A 14,196-nucleotide genomic window follows, 5' to 3' on the forward strand; every position below is an offset into this window, starting at 1 on the left:
TGCAGTTGTTTTACTTTATGTTGATATTCTAATGGCAGCTGCAACAACTGGGTTGACCTTTTTGGCATGTAGGCGAGCCTTGTGTGACTGTGGGCGGGGCATACATCTCAGGGTTTTTGATTTTTAAATGTAGGCAGGTATGGCACACACCCTTGTTAGAGTCACGCCATTCGCATTCCACTTAAAGAACTGCTTTTTGATGTCTCTGGAAACCTGCCCTAAAATAACGTTAGCTAAACTCAAATGACTCAAAAAGCAGCAATAGTCCTGGGTGTGTTATTGTAGATATCGGAATAACCAGGAACTCTGCTGCGAGCTTATCAAGTGGTCCTGTTTTGAAGGGAGAGAACGAGGCTTGGAACGCACAGCGTGGACCGCACAGCGCTGCGAGGCGCGCGACGCGTGACGCGTGGCGGCTGCGCCGGGTCCCCCGCGCGCTGAATGGCTGCGCGCTCCATGTACGTGGCAGCAGCAGCAGCAGCAGCAGCGCGAGCGGGGAGAGTGGTGGGCTGGGCGCGCGCCTCGCCCCGCCCCCTTCCTTCAGCCCTCCACTGACTCGCTGCGGCTCCTTCCCGAGCCCCGAGCGCCAGACATGGCGCCCAGCAGCGACCTGATGGGCGCCGCGGAGGACGTGGCCGACCAGGTACTGGCGCCGCCCCTGCAGCTGCTTCTCGAGTGCTTCCCGGGGACCTCGTGCTGCAGCATATGGGGGGAACCAGAGCGAGTTATTGGGGGTGACTGGCCTGGGTGTGCTTGCAGGGACAGAAGCGAGTTCTCTTTCCTGCGTACCCGAGTACCAGGGCTGGGTCTGCACAGGGTGTAGGGTGGAAAGGGGTACAGGGGGGGCCAACAGCTGGCTGTGTAATGTATAGGGACTGTCAGAGCTGGGGTATGTAATGTATGGGATGACAGAGCTGGGTCTGCACAGAGTGTGGGGTGGAAAGGGGTACAGGGGGGGCCAACAGCTGGCTGTGTAATGTATAGGGACTGTCAGAGCTGGGGTATGTAATATATGGGATGACAGAGCTGGGTCTGCACAGAGTGTGGGGTGGAAAGGGGTACAGGGGGGGCCAACAGCTGGCTGTGTAATGTATAGGGACTGTCAGAGCTGGGGAATGCAATATATGGGATGACAGAGCTGGGTCTGCACAGAGTGGGGATTGGGGGAAAGGGGTACAGGGGGGGCCAACAGCTGGCTGTGTAATGTATAGGGACTGTCAGAGCTGGGGTATGTAATATATGGGATGACAGAGCTGGGTCTGCACAGAGTGTGGGGTGGAAAGGGGTACAGGGGGGGGCCAACAGCTGGCTGTGTAATGTATAGGGACTGTCAGAGCTGGGGAATGCAATATATGGGATGACAGAGCTGGGTCTGCACAGAGTGGGGATTGGGGGAAAGGGGTACAGGGGGGGCCAACAGCTGGCTGTGTAATGTATAGGGACTGTCAGAGCTGGGGTATGTAATATATGGGATGACAGAGCTGGGTCTGCACAGAGTGTGGGGTGGAAAGGGGTACAGGGGGGGCCAACAGCTGGCTGTGTAATGTATAGGGACTGTCAGAGCTGGGGAATGCAATATATGGGATGACAGAGCTGGGTCTGCACAGAGTGGGGATTGGGGGAAAGGGGTACAGGGGGGCCAACAGCTGGCTGTGTAATGTATAGGGACTGTCAGAGCTGGGGTATGTAATATATGGGATGACAGAGCTGGGTCTGCACAGAGTGTGGGGTGGAAAGGGGTACAGGGGGGCCAACAGCTGGCTGTGTAATGTATAGGGACTGTCAGAGCTGGGGTATGTAATGTATGGGATGACAGAGCTGGGTCTGCACAGGGTGTTGGGTGGAAAGGGGTACAGAGGGACCGACAGCTGGCTGTGTAATGTATAGGGACTGTCAGAGCTGGGGTATGTAATGTATGGGATGACAGAGCTGGGTCTGCACAGGGTGTTGGGTGGAAAGGGGTACAGAGGGACCAACAGCTGGCTGTGTAATGTATAGGGACTGTCAGAGCTGGGGAATGCAATGTATGGGATGACAGAGCTGGGTCTGCACAGAGTGTGGGGTGGAAAGGGGTACAGAGGGACCAACAGCTGGCTGTGTAATGTATAGGGACTGTCAGAGCTGGGGAATGCAATATATGGGATGACAGAGCTGGGTCTGCACAGAGTGGGGATTGGGGGAAAGGGGTACAGGGGGGGCCAACAGCTGGCTGTGTAATGTATAGGGACTGTCAGAGCTGGGGTATGTAATATATGGGATGACAGAGCTGGGTCTGCACAGAGTGTGGGGTGGAAAGGGGTACAGGGGGGGCCAACAGCTGGCTGTGTAATGTATAGGGACTGTCAGAGCTGGGGTATGTAATGTATGGGATGACAGAGCTGGGTCTGCACAGGGTGTTGGGTGGAAAGGGGTACAGAGGGACCGACAGCTGGCTGTGTAATGTATAGGGACTGTCAGAGCTGGGGTATGTAATGTATGGGATGACAGAGCTGGGTCTGCACAGGGTGTTGGGTGGAAAGGGGTACAGAGGGACCAACAGCTGGCTGTGTAATGTATAGGGACTGTCAGAGCTGGGGAATGCAATGTATGGGATGACAGAGCTGGGTCTGCACAGAGTGTGGGGTGGAAAGGGGTACAGGGGGGGCCAACAGCTGGCTGTGTAATGTATAGGGACTGTCAGAGCTGGGGTATGTAATGTATGGGATGACAGAGCTGGGTCTGCACAGAGTGTGGGGTGGAAAGGGGTACAGGGGGGACCAACAGCTGGCTGTGTAATGTATAGGGACTGTCAGAGCTGGGGTATGTAATGTATGGGATGACAGAGCTGGGTCTGCACAGAGTGTGGGGTGGAAAGGGGTACAGGGGGGGCCAACAGCTGGCTGTGTAATGTATAGGGACTGTCAGAGCTGGGGAATGCAATATATGGGATGACAGAGCTGGGTCTGCACAGAGTGGGGATTGGGGGAAAGGGGTACAGGGGGGGCCAACAGCTGGCTGTGTAATGTATAGGGACTGTCAGAGCTGGGGTATGTAATATATGGGATGACAGAGCTGGGTCTGCACAGAGTGTGGGGTGGAAAGGGGTACAGGGGGGGCCAACAGCTGGCTGTGTAATGTATAGGGACTGTCAGAGCTGGGGAATGCAATATATGGGATGACAGAGCTGGGTCTGCACAGAGTGGGGATTGGGGGAAAGGGGTACAGGGGGGGCCAACAGCTGGCTGTGTAATGTATAGGGACTGTCAGAGCTGGGGTATGTAATATATGGGATGACAGAGCTGGGTCTGCACAGAGTGGGGATTGGGGGAAAGGGGTACAGGGGGGCCAACAGCTGGCTGTGTAATGTATAGGGACTGTCAGAGCTGGGGTATGTAATGTATGGGATGACAGAGCTGGGTCTGCACAGGGTGTTGGGTGGAAAGGGGTACAGAGGGACCGACAGCTGGCTGTGTAATGTATAGGGACTGTCAGAGCTGGGGTATGTAATGTATGGGATGACAGAGCTGGGTCTGCACAGGGTGTTGGGTGGAAAGGGGTACAGAGGGACCAACAGCTGGCTGTGTAATGTATAGGGACTGTCAGAGCTGGGGAATGCAATGTATGGGATGACAGAGCTGGGTCTGCACAGAGTGTGGGGTGGAAAGGGGTACAGAGGGACCAACAGCTGGCTGTGTAATGTATAGGGACTGTCAGAGCTGGGGAATGCAATATATGGGATGACAGAGCTGGGTCTGCACAGAGTGGGGATTGGGGGAAAGGGGTACAGGGGGGGCCAACAGCTGGCTGTGTAATGTATAGGGACTGTCAGAGCTGGGGTATGTAATATATGGGATGACAGAGCTGGGTCTGCACAGAGTGTGGGGTGGAAAGGGGTACAGGGGGGGCCAACAGCTGGCTGTGTAATGTATAGGGACTGTCAGAGCTGGGGTATGTAATGTATGGGATGACAGAGCTGGGTCTGCACAGGGTGTTGGGTGGAAAGGGGTACAGAGGGACCGACAGCTGGCTGTGTAATGTATAGGGACTGTCAGAGCTGGGGTATGTAATGTATGGGATGACAGAGCTGGGTCTGCACAGGGTGTTGGGTGGAAAGGGGTACAGAGGGACCAACAGCTGGCTGTGTAATGTATAGGGACTGTCAGAGCTGGGGAATGCAATGTATGGGATGACAGAGCTGGGTCTGCACAGAGTGTGGGGTGGAAAGGGGTACAGGGGGGGCCAACAGCTGGCTGTGTAATGTATAGGGACTGTCAGAGCTGGGGTATGTAATGTATGGGATGACAGAGCTGGGTCTGCACAGGGTGTTGGGTGGAAAGGGGTACAGAGGGACCGACAGCTGGCTGTGTAATGTATAGGGACTGTCAGAGCTGGGGTATGTAATGTATGGGATGACAGAGCTGGGTCTGCACAGGGTGTTGGGTGGAAAGGGGTACAGAGGGACCAACAGCTGGCTGTGTAATGTATAGGGACTGTCAGAGCTGGGGAATGCAATATATGGGATGACAGAGCTGGGTCTGCACAGAGTGTGGGGTGGAAAGGGGTACAGGGGGGGCCAACAGCTGGCTGTGTAATGTATAGGGACTGTCAGAGCTGGGGTATGTAATGTATGGGATGACAGAGCTGGGTCTGCACAGGGTGTTGGGTGGAAAGGGGTACAGAGGGACCAACAGCTGGCTGTGTAATGTATAGGGACTGTCAGAGCTGGGGAATGCAATATATGGGATGACAGAGCTGGGTCTGCACAGAGTGTGGGGTGGAAAGGGGTACAGGGGGGGCCAACAGCTGGCTGTGTAATGTATAGGGACTGTCAGAGCTGGGGCATGCAATATATGGGATGACAGAGCTGGGTCTGCACAGGGTGTTGGGTGGAAAGGGGTACAGGAGGACCAACAGCTGGCTGTGTAATGTATAGGGACTGTCAGAGCTGGGGTATGTAATGTATGGGATGACAGAGCTGGGTCTGCACAGAGTGTGGGGTGTAATGGAGTACAGAGGGACCAACAGCTGGCTGTGTAATGTATAGGGACTGTCAGAGCTGGGGAGTGCAATATATGGGATGACAGAGCTGGGTCTGCACAGAGTGTGGGGTGTAATGGAGTACAGGAGGACCAACAGCTGGCTGTGTAATGTATAGGGACTGTCAGAGCTGGGGAGTGCAATATATGGGATGACAGAGCTGGGTCTGCACAGAGTGTGGGGTGTAAAAGAGTACAGAGGGACGAACAGCTGGCTGTGTAATGTATAGGGACTGTCAGAGCGGGGGTATGCAATATATGGGATTACAGAGCTGGGTCTGCACAGGGTGTGGGGTGGAAAGGGGTACAGGAGGACCAACAGCTGGCTGTGTAATGTATAGGAACTGTCAGAGCTGGGGTATGCAATATATGGGATTACAGAGCTGGGTCTGCACAGGGTGTGGGGTGGAAAGGGGTACAGGAGGACCAACAGCTGGCTGTGTAATGTATAGGGACTGTCAGAGCTGGGGAGTGCAATATATGGGATGACAGAGCTGGGTCTGCACAGGGTTTTGGGTGGAAAGGAGTACAGAGGGACCAACAGCTGGCTGTGTAATGTATAGGGACTGTCAGAGCTGGGGTATGCAATATATGGGATGACAGAGCTGGGTCTGCACAGAGTGTGGGGTGGAAAGGGGTACAGGAGGACCGACAGCTGGCTGTGTAATGTATAGGGACTGTCAGAGCTGGGGAATGCAATATATGGGATGACAGAGCTGGGTCGGCACAGAGTGTGGGGTGGAAAGGGGTACAGAGGGACCAACAGCTGGCTGTGTAATGTATAGGGACTGTCAGAGCTGGGGTATGTAATATATGGGATTACAGAGCTGGGTCTGCACAGAGTGTGGGGTGGAAAGGGGTACAGGGGGGGCCAACAGCTGGCTGTGTAATGTATAGGGACTGTCAGAGCTGGGGTATGTAATGTATGGGATGACAGAGCTGGGTCTGCACAGAGTGTGGGGTGGAAAGGGGTACAGGGGGGGCCAACAGCTGGCTGTGTAATGTATAGGGACTGTCAGAGCTGGGGTATGTAATGTATGGGATGACAGAGCTGGGTCTGCACAGGGTGTTGGGTGGAAAGGGGTACAGAGGGACCGACAGCTGGCTGTGTAATGTATAGGGACTGTCAGAGCTGGGGTATGTAATGTATGGGATGACAGAGCTGGGTCTGCACAGGGTGTTGGGTGGAAAGGGGTACAGAGGGACCAACAGCTGGCTGTGTAATGTATAGGGACTGTCAGAGCTGGGGAATGCAATGTATGGGATGACAGAGCTGGGTCTGCACAGAGTGTGGGGTGGAAAGGGGTACAGGGGGGGCCAACAGCTGGCTGTGTAATGTATAGGGACTGTCAGAGCTGGGGTATGTAATGTATGGGATGACAGAGCTGGGTCTGCACAGGGTGTTGGGTGGAAAGGGGTACAGAGGGACCGACAGCTGGCTGTGTAATGTATAGGGACTGTCAGAGCTGGGGTATGTAATGTATGGGATGACAGAGCTGGGTCTGCACAGGGTGTTGGGTGGAAAGGGGTACAGAGGGACCAACAGCTGGCTGTGTAATGTATAGGGACTGTCAGAGCTGGGGAATGCAATATATGGGATGACAGAGCTGGGTCTGCACAGAGTGTGGGGTGGAAAGGGGTACAGGGGGGGCCAACAGCTGGCTGTGTAATGTATAGGGACTGTCAGAGCTGGGGTATGTAATGTATGGGATGACAGAGCTGGGTCTGCACAGGGTGTTGGGTGGAAAGGGGTACAGAGGGACCAACAGCTGGCTGTGTAATGTATAGGGACTGTCAGAGCTGGGGAATGCAATATATGGGATGACAGAGCTGGGTCTGCACAGAGTGTGGGGTGGAAAGGGGTACAGGGGGGGCCAACAGCTGGCTGTGTAATGTATAGGGACTGTCAGAGCTGGGGCATGCAATATATGGGATGACAGAGCTGGGTCTGCACAGGGTGTTGGGTGGAAAGGGGTACAGGAGGACCAACAGCTGGCTGTGTAATGTATAGGGACTGTCAGAGCTGGGGTATGTAATGTATGGGATGACAGAGCTGGGTCTGCACAGAGTGTGGGGTGTAATGGAGTACAGAGGGACCAACAGCTGGCTGTGTAATGTATAGGGACTGTCGGAGCTGGGGAGTGCAATATATGGGATGACAGAGCTGGGTCTGCACAGAGTGTGGGGTGTAATGGAGTACAGGAGGACCAACAGCTGGCTGTGTAATGTATAGGGACTGTCAGAGCGGGGGTATGCAATATATGGGATTACAGAGCTGGGTCTGCACAGGGTGTGGGGTGGAAAGGGGTACAGGAGGACCAACAGCTGGCTGTGTAATGTATAGGAACTGTCAGAGCTGGGGTATGCAATATATGGGATTACAGAGCTGGGTCTGCACAGGGTGTGGGGTGGAAAGGGGTACAGGAGGACCAACAGCTGGCTGTGTAATGTATAGGGACTGTCAGAGCTGGGGAGTGCAATATATGGGATGACAGAGCTGGGTCTGCACAGGGTTTTGGGTGGAAAGGAGTACAGAGGGACCAACAGCTGGCTGTGTAATGTATAGGGACTGTCAGAGCTGGGGTATGCAATATATGGGATGACAGAGCTGGGTCTGCACAGAGTGTGGGGTGGAAAGGGGTACAGGAGGACCGACAGCTGGCTGTGTAATGTATAGGGACTGTCAGAGCTGGGGAATGCAATATATGGGATGACAGAGCTGGGTCGGCACAGAGTGTGGGGTGGAAAGGGGTACAGAGGGACCAACAGCTGGCTGTGTAATGTATAGGGACTGTCAGAGCTGGGGTATGTAATATATGGGATTACAGAGCTGGGTCTGCACAGAGTGTGGGGTGGAAAGGGGTACAGGGGGGGCCAACAGCTGGCTGTGTAATGTATAGGGACTGTCAGAGCTGGGGTATGTAATGTATGGGATGACAGAGCTGGGTCTGCACAGGGTGTTGGGTGGAAAGGGGTACAGAGGGACCAACAGCTGGCTGTGTAATGTATAGGGACTGTCAGAGCTGGGGAATGCAATATATGGGATGACAGCGCTGGGTCTGCACAGAGTGTGGGGTGGAAAGGGGTACAGGGGGGGCCAACAGCTGGCTGTGTAATGTATAGGGACTGTCAGAGCTGGGGTATGTAATGTATGGGATGACAGAGCTGGGTCTGCACAGGGTGTTGGGTGGAAAGGGGTACAGAGGGACCAACAGCTGGCTGTGTAATGTATAGGGACTGTCAGAGCTGGGGAATGCAATATATGGGATGACAGAGCTGGGTCTGCACAGGGTGTTGGGTGGAAAGGGGTACAGGAGGACCAACAGCTGGCTGTGTAATGTATAGGGACTGTCAGAGCTGGGGTATGTAATGTATGGGATGACAGAGCTGGGTCTGCACAGAGTGTGGGGTGTAATGGAGTACAGAGGGACCAACAGCTGGCTGTGTAATGTATAGGGACTGTCAGAGCTGGGGTATGTAATGTATGGGATGACAGAGCTGGGTCTGCACAGAGTGTGGGGTGTAATGGAGTACAGAGGGACCAACAGCTGGCTGTGTAATGTATAGGGACTGTCAGAGCGGGGGTATGCAATATATGGGATTACAGAGCTGGGTCTGCACAGAGTGTGGGGTGTAATGGAGTACAGAGGGACCAACAGCTGGCTGTGTAATGTATAGGGACTGTCAGAGCTGGGGAATGCAATATATGGGATGACAGAGCTGGGTCTGCACAGGGTGTGGGGTGGAAAGGGGTACAGGAGGACCGACAGCTGGCTGTGTAATGTATAGGGACTGTCAGAGCTGGGGCATGCAATATATGGGATGACAGAGCTGGGTCTGCATAGGGTGTTGGGTGGAAAGGAGTACAGGAGGACCAACAGCTGGCTGTGTAATGTATAGGGACTGTCAGAGCTGGGGAGTGCAATATATGGGATGACAGAGCTGGGTCTGCACAGAGTGTGGGGTGTAAAAGAGTACAGAGGGACGAACAGCTGGCTGTGTAATGTATAGGGACTGTCAGAGCGGGGGTATGCAATATATGGGATTACAGAGCTGGGTCTGCACAGGGTGTGGGGTGGAAAGGGGTACAGGAGGACCAACAGCTGGCTGTGTAATGTATAGGGACTGTCAGAGCTGGGGAGTGCAATATATGGGATGACAGAGCTGGGTCTGCACAGGGTTTTGGGTGGAAAGGAGTACAGAGGGACCAACAGCTGGCTGTGTAATGTATAGGGACTGTCAGAGCTGGGGTATGCAATATATGGGATGACAGAGCTGGGTCTGCACAGAGTGTGGGGTGGAAAGGGGTACAGGAGGACCAACAGCTGGCTGTGTAATGTATAGGGACTGTCAGAGCTGGGGCATGCAATATATGGGATGACAGAGCTGGGTCTGCACAGAGTACGGGGTGTAAAAGAGTACAGAGGGACCAACAGCTGGCTGTGTAATGTATAGGGACTGTCAGAGCTGGGGAATGCAATATATGGGATGACAGAGCTGGGTCTGCACAGAGTGTGGGGTGTAAAAGAGTACAGAGGGACGAACAGCTGGCTGTGTAATGTATAGGGACTGTCAGAGCGGGGGTATGCAATATATGGTATTACAGAGCTGGGTCTGCACAGGGTGTGGGGTGGAAAGGGGTACAGGAGGACCAACAGCTGGCTGTGTAATGTATAGGGACTGTCAGAGCTGGGGAGTGCAATATATGGGATGACAGAGCTGGGTCTGCACAGGGTGTTGGGTGGAAAGGGGTACAGAGGGACCAACAGCTGGCTGTGTAATGTATAGGGACTGTCAGAGCTGGGGAATGCAATGTATGGGATGACAGAGCTGGGTCTGCACAGAGTGTGGGGTGGAAAGAGGTACAGGGGGGGCCAACAGCTGGCTGTGTAATGTATAGGGACTGTCAGAGCTGGGGTATGTAATGTATGGGATGACAGAGCTGGGTCTGCACAGGGTGTTGGGTGGAAAGGGGTACAGAGGGACCGACAGCTGGCTGTGTAATGTATAGGGACTGTCAGAGCTGGGGTATGTAATGTATGGGATGACAGAGCTGGGTCTGCACAGGGTGTTGGGTGGAAAGGGGTACAGAGGGACCAACAGCTGGCTGTGTAATGTATAGGGACTGTCAGAGCTGGGGAATGCAATATATGGGATGACAGAGCTGGGTCTGCACAGAGTGTGGGGTGGAAAGGGGTACAGGGGGGGCCAACAGCTGGCTGTGTAATGTATAGGGACTGTCAGAGCTGGGGTATGTAATGTATGGGATGACAGAGCTGGGTCTGCACAGGGTGTTGGGTGGAAAGGGGTACAGAGGGACCAACAGCTGGCTGTGTAATGTATAGGGACTGTCAGAGCTGGGGAATGCAATATATGGGATGACAGAGCTGGGTCTGCACAGAGTGTGGGGTGGAAAGGGGTACAGGGGGGGCCAACAGCTGGCTGTGTAATGTATAGGGACTGTCAGAGCTGGGGCATGCAATATATGGGATGACAGAGCTGGGTCTGCACAGGGTGTTGGGTGGAAAGGGGTACAGGAGGACCAACAGCTGGCTGTGTAATGTATAGGGACTGTCAGAGCTGGGGTATGTAATGTATGGGATGACAGAGCTGGGTCTGCACAGAGTGTGGGGTGTAATGGAGTACAGAGGGACCAACAGCTGGCTGTGTAATGTATAGGGACTGTCGGAGCTGGGGAGTGCAATATATGGGATGACAGAGCTGGGTCTGCACAGAGTGTGGGGTGTAATGGAGTACAGGAGGACCAACAGCTGGCTGTGTAATGTATAGGGACTGTCAGAGCTGGGGAGTGCAATATATGGGATGACAGAGCTGGGTCTGCACAGAGTGTGGGGTGTAAAAGAGTACAGAGGGACGAACAGCTGGCTGTGTAATGTATAGGGACTGTCAGAGCGGGGGTATGCAATATATGGGATTACAGAGCTGGGTCTGCACAGGGTGTGGGGTGGAAAGGGGTACAGGAGGACCAACAGCTGGCTGTGTAATGTATAGGAACTGTCAGAGCTGGGGTATGCAATATATGGGATTACAGAGCTGGGTCTGCACAGGGTGTGGGGTGGAAAGGGGTACAGGAGGACCAACAGCTGGCTGTGTAATGTATAGGGACTGTCAGAGCTGGGGAGTGCAATATATGGGATGACAGAGCTGGGTCTGCACAGGGTTTTGGGTGGAAAGGAGTACAGAGGGACCAACAGCTGGCTGTGTAATGTATAGGGACTGTCAGAGCTGGGGTATGCAATATATGGGATGACAGAGCTGGGTCTGCACAGAGTGTGGGGTGGAAAGGGGTACAGGAGGACCGACAGCTGGCTGTGTAATGTATAGGGACTGTCAGAGCTGGGGAATGCAATATATGGGATGACAGAGCTGGGTCGGCACAGAGTGTGGGGTGGAAAGGGGTACAGAGGGACCAACAGCTGGCTGTGTAATGTATAGGGACTGTCAGAGCTGGGGTATGTAATATATGGGATTACAGAGCTGGGTCTGCACAGAGTGTGGGGTGGAAAGGGGTACAGGGGGGGCCAACAGCTGGCTGTGTAATGTATAGGGACTGTCAGAGCTGGGGTATGTAATGTATGGGATGACAGAGCTGGGTCTGCACAGGGTGTTGGGTGGAAAGGGGTACAGAGGGACCGACAGCTGGCTGTGTAATGTATAGGGACTGTCAGAGCTGGGGTATGTAATGTATGGGATGACAGAGCTGGGTCTGCACAGGGTGTTGGGTGGAAAGGGGTACAGAGGGACCGACAGCTGGCTGTGTAATGTATAGGGACTGTCAGAGCTGGGGTATGTAATGTATGGGATGACAGAGCTGGGTCTGCACAGGGTGTTGGGTGGAAAGGGGTACAGAGGGACCAACAGCTGGCTGTGTAATGTATAGGGACTGTCAGAGCTGGGGAATGCAATATATGGGATGACAGAGCTGGGTCTGCACAGAGTGTGGGGTGGAAAGGGGTACAGGGGGGGCCAACAGCTGGCTGTGTAATGTATAGGGACTGTCAGAGCTGGGGCATGCAATATATGGGATGACAGAGCTGGGTCTGCACAGGGTGTTGGGTGGAAAGGGGTACAGGAGGACCAACAGCTGGCTGTGTAATGTATAGGGACTGTCAGAGCTGGGGTATGTAATGTATGGGATGACAGAGCTGGGTCTGCACAGAGTGTGGGGTGTAATGGAGTACAGAGGGACCAACAGCTGGCTGTGTAATGTATAGGGACTGTCAGAGCTGGGGAGTGCAATATATGGGATGACAGAGCTGGGTCTGCACAGAGTGTGGGGTGTAAAAGAGTACAGAGGGACGAACAGCTGGCTGTGTAATGTATAGGGACTGTCAGAGCGGGGGTATGCAATATATGGGATTACAGAGCTGGGTCTGCACAGGGTGTGGGGTGGAAAGGGGTACAGGAGGACCAACAGCTGGCTGTGTAATGTATAGGAACTGTCAGAGCTGGGGTATGCAATATATGGGATTACAGAGCTGGGTCTGCACAGGGTGTGGGGTGGAAAGGGGTACAGGAGGACCAACAGCTGGCTGTGTAATGTATAGGGACTGTCAGAGCTGGGGAGTGCAATATATGGGATGACAGAGCTGGGTCTGCACAGGGTTTTGGGTGGAAAGGAGTACAGAGGGACCAACAGCTGGCTGTGTAATGTATAGGGACTGTCAGAGCTGGGGTATGCAATATATGGGATGACAGAGCTGGGTCTGCACAGAGTGTGGGGTGGAAAGGGGTACAGGAGGACCAACAGCTGGCTGTGTAATGTATAGGGACTGTCAGAGCTGGGGAGTGCAATATATGGGATGACAGAGCTGGGTCTGCACAGGGTGTGGGGTGGAAAGGGGTACAGGAGGACCAACAGCTGGCTGTGTAATGTATAGGGACTGTCAGAGCTGGGTTATGCAATATATGGGATGACAGAGCTGGGTCTGCACAGAGTGTGGGGTGGAAAGGGGTACAGGAGGACCAACAGCTGGCTGTGTAATGTATAGGGACTGTCAGAGCTGGGGTATGCAATATATGGGATGACAGATCTGGGTCTGCACAGAGTGTGGGGTGGAAAGGGGTACAGGGGGACCAACAGCTGGCTGTGTAATGTATAGGGACTGTCAGAGCTGGGGCATGCAATATATGGGATGACAGAGCTGGGTCTGCACAGAGTGTGGGGTGTAAAAGAGTACAGAGGGACCAACAGCTGGCTGTGTAATGTATAGGGACTGTTAGAGCTGGGGAATGCAATATATGGGATGACAGAGCTGGGTCTGCACAGAGTGTGGGGTGGAAAGGGGTACAGGAGGACCAACAGCTGGCTGTGTAATGTATAGGGACTGTCAGAGCTGGGGCATGCAATATATGGGATGACAGAGCTGGGTCTGCACAGGGTGTTGGGTGGAAAGGAGTACAGGAGGACCAACAGCTGGCTGTGTAATGTATAGGGACTGTCAGAGCTGGGGAGGACTGTCAGAGCTGGGGAGTGCAATATATGGGATGACAGAGCTGGGTCTGCACAGAGTGTGGGGTGTAAAAGAGTACAGAGGGACGAACAGCTGGCTGTGTAATGTATAGGGACTGTCAGAGCGGGGGTATGCAATATATGGGATTACATAGCTGGGTCTGCACAGGGTGTGGGGTGGAAAGGGGTACAGGAGGACCAACAGCTGGCTGTGTAATGTATAGGGACTGTCAGAGCTGGGGAGTGCAATATATGGGATGACAGAGCTGGGTCTGCACAGGGTGTTGGATGGAAAGGAGTACAGGAGGACCAACAGCTGGCTGTGTAATGTATAGGGACTGTCAGAGCTGGGGAGTGCAATATATGGGATGACAGAGCTGGGTCTGCACAGAGTGTGGGGTGTAAAAGAGTACAGAGGGACCAACAGCTGGCTGTGTAATGTATAGGGACTGTCAGAGCTGGGGTATGCAATATATGGGATGACAGAGCTGGGTCTGCACAGGGTGTGGGGTGGAAAGGGGTACAGGAGGACCAACAGCTGGCTGTGTAATGTATAGGGACTGTCAGAGCTGGGGAATGCAATATATGGGATGACAGAGCTGGGTCTGCACAGAGTGTGGGGTGGAAAGGGGTACAGGAGGACCAACAGCTGGCTGTGTAATGTATAGGGACTGTCAGAGCTGGGGTATGCAATATATGGGATGACAG

General features: G+C 53.9%; 1 protein-coding gene across 1 annotated transcript in view; it reads left to right on the top strand.

Annotated features, from left to right (window-relative positions):
* Positions 1–345: 345 nt before the first annotated feature.
* Positions 346–14,196, top strand: part of LOC138447867 (surfeit locus protein 4-like) — a 78,237-nt gene continuing 64,386 nt past the window's right edge. Inside the window, exon 1 of the mRNA XM_069604328.1 lies at positions 346–643. Coding sequence (XP_069460429.1) covers positions 593–643 — 51 coding nt within the window. The 5' untranslated portion in view covers positions 346–592. The remainder of the gene's footprint in view (positions 644–14,196) is intronic.

This window comes from Ambystoma mexicanum, chromosome 3q, assembly GCF_040938575.1.
Source record: "Ambystoma mexicanum isolate Mex_15411 chromosome 3q, UKY_AmexF1_1, whole genome shotgun sequence".
NCBI classification, from domain to species: domain Eukaryota; kingdom Metazoa; phylum Chordata; class Amphibia; order Caudata; family Ambystomatidae; genus Ambystoma; species Ambystoma mexicanum.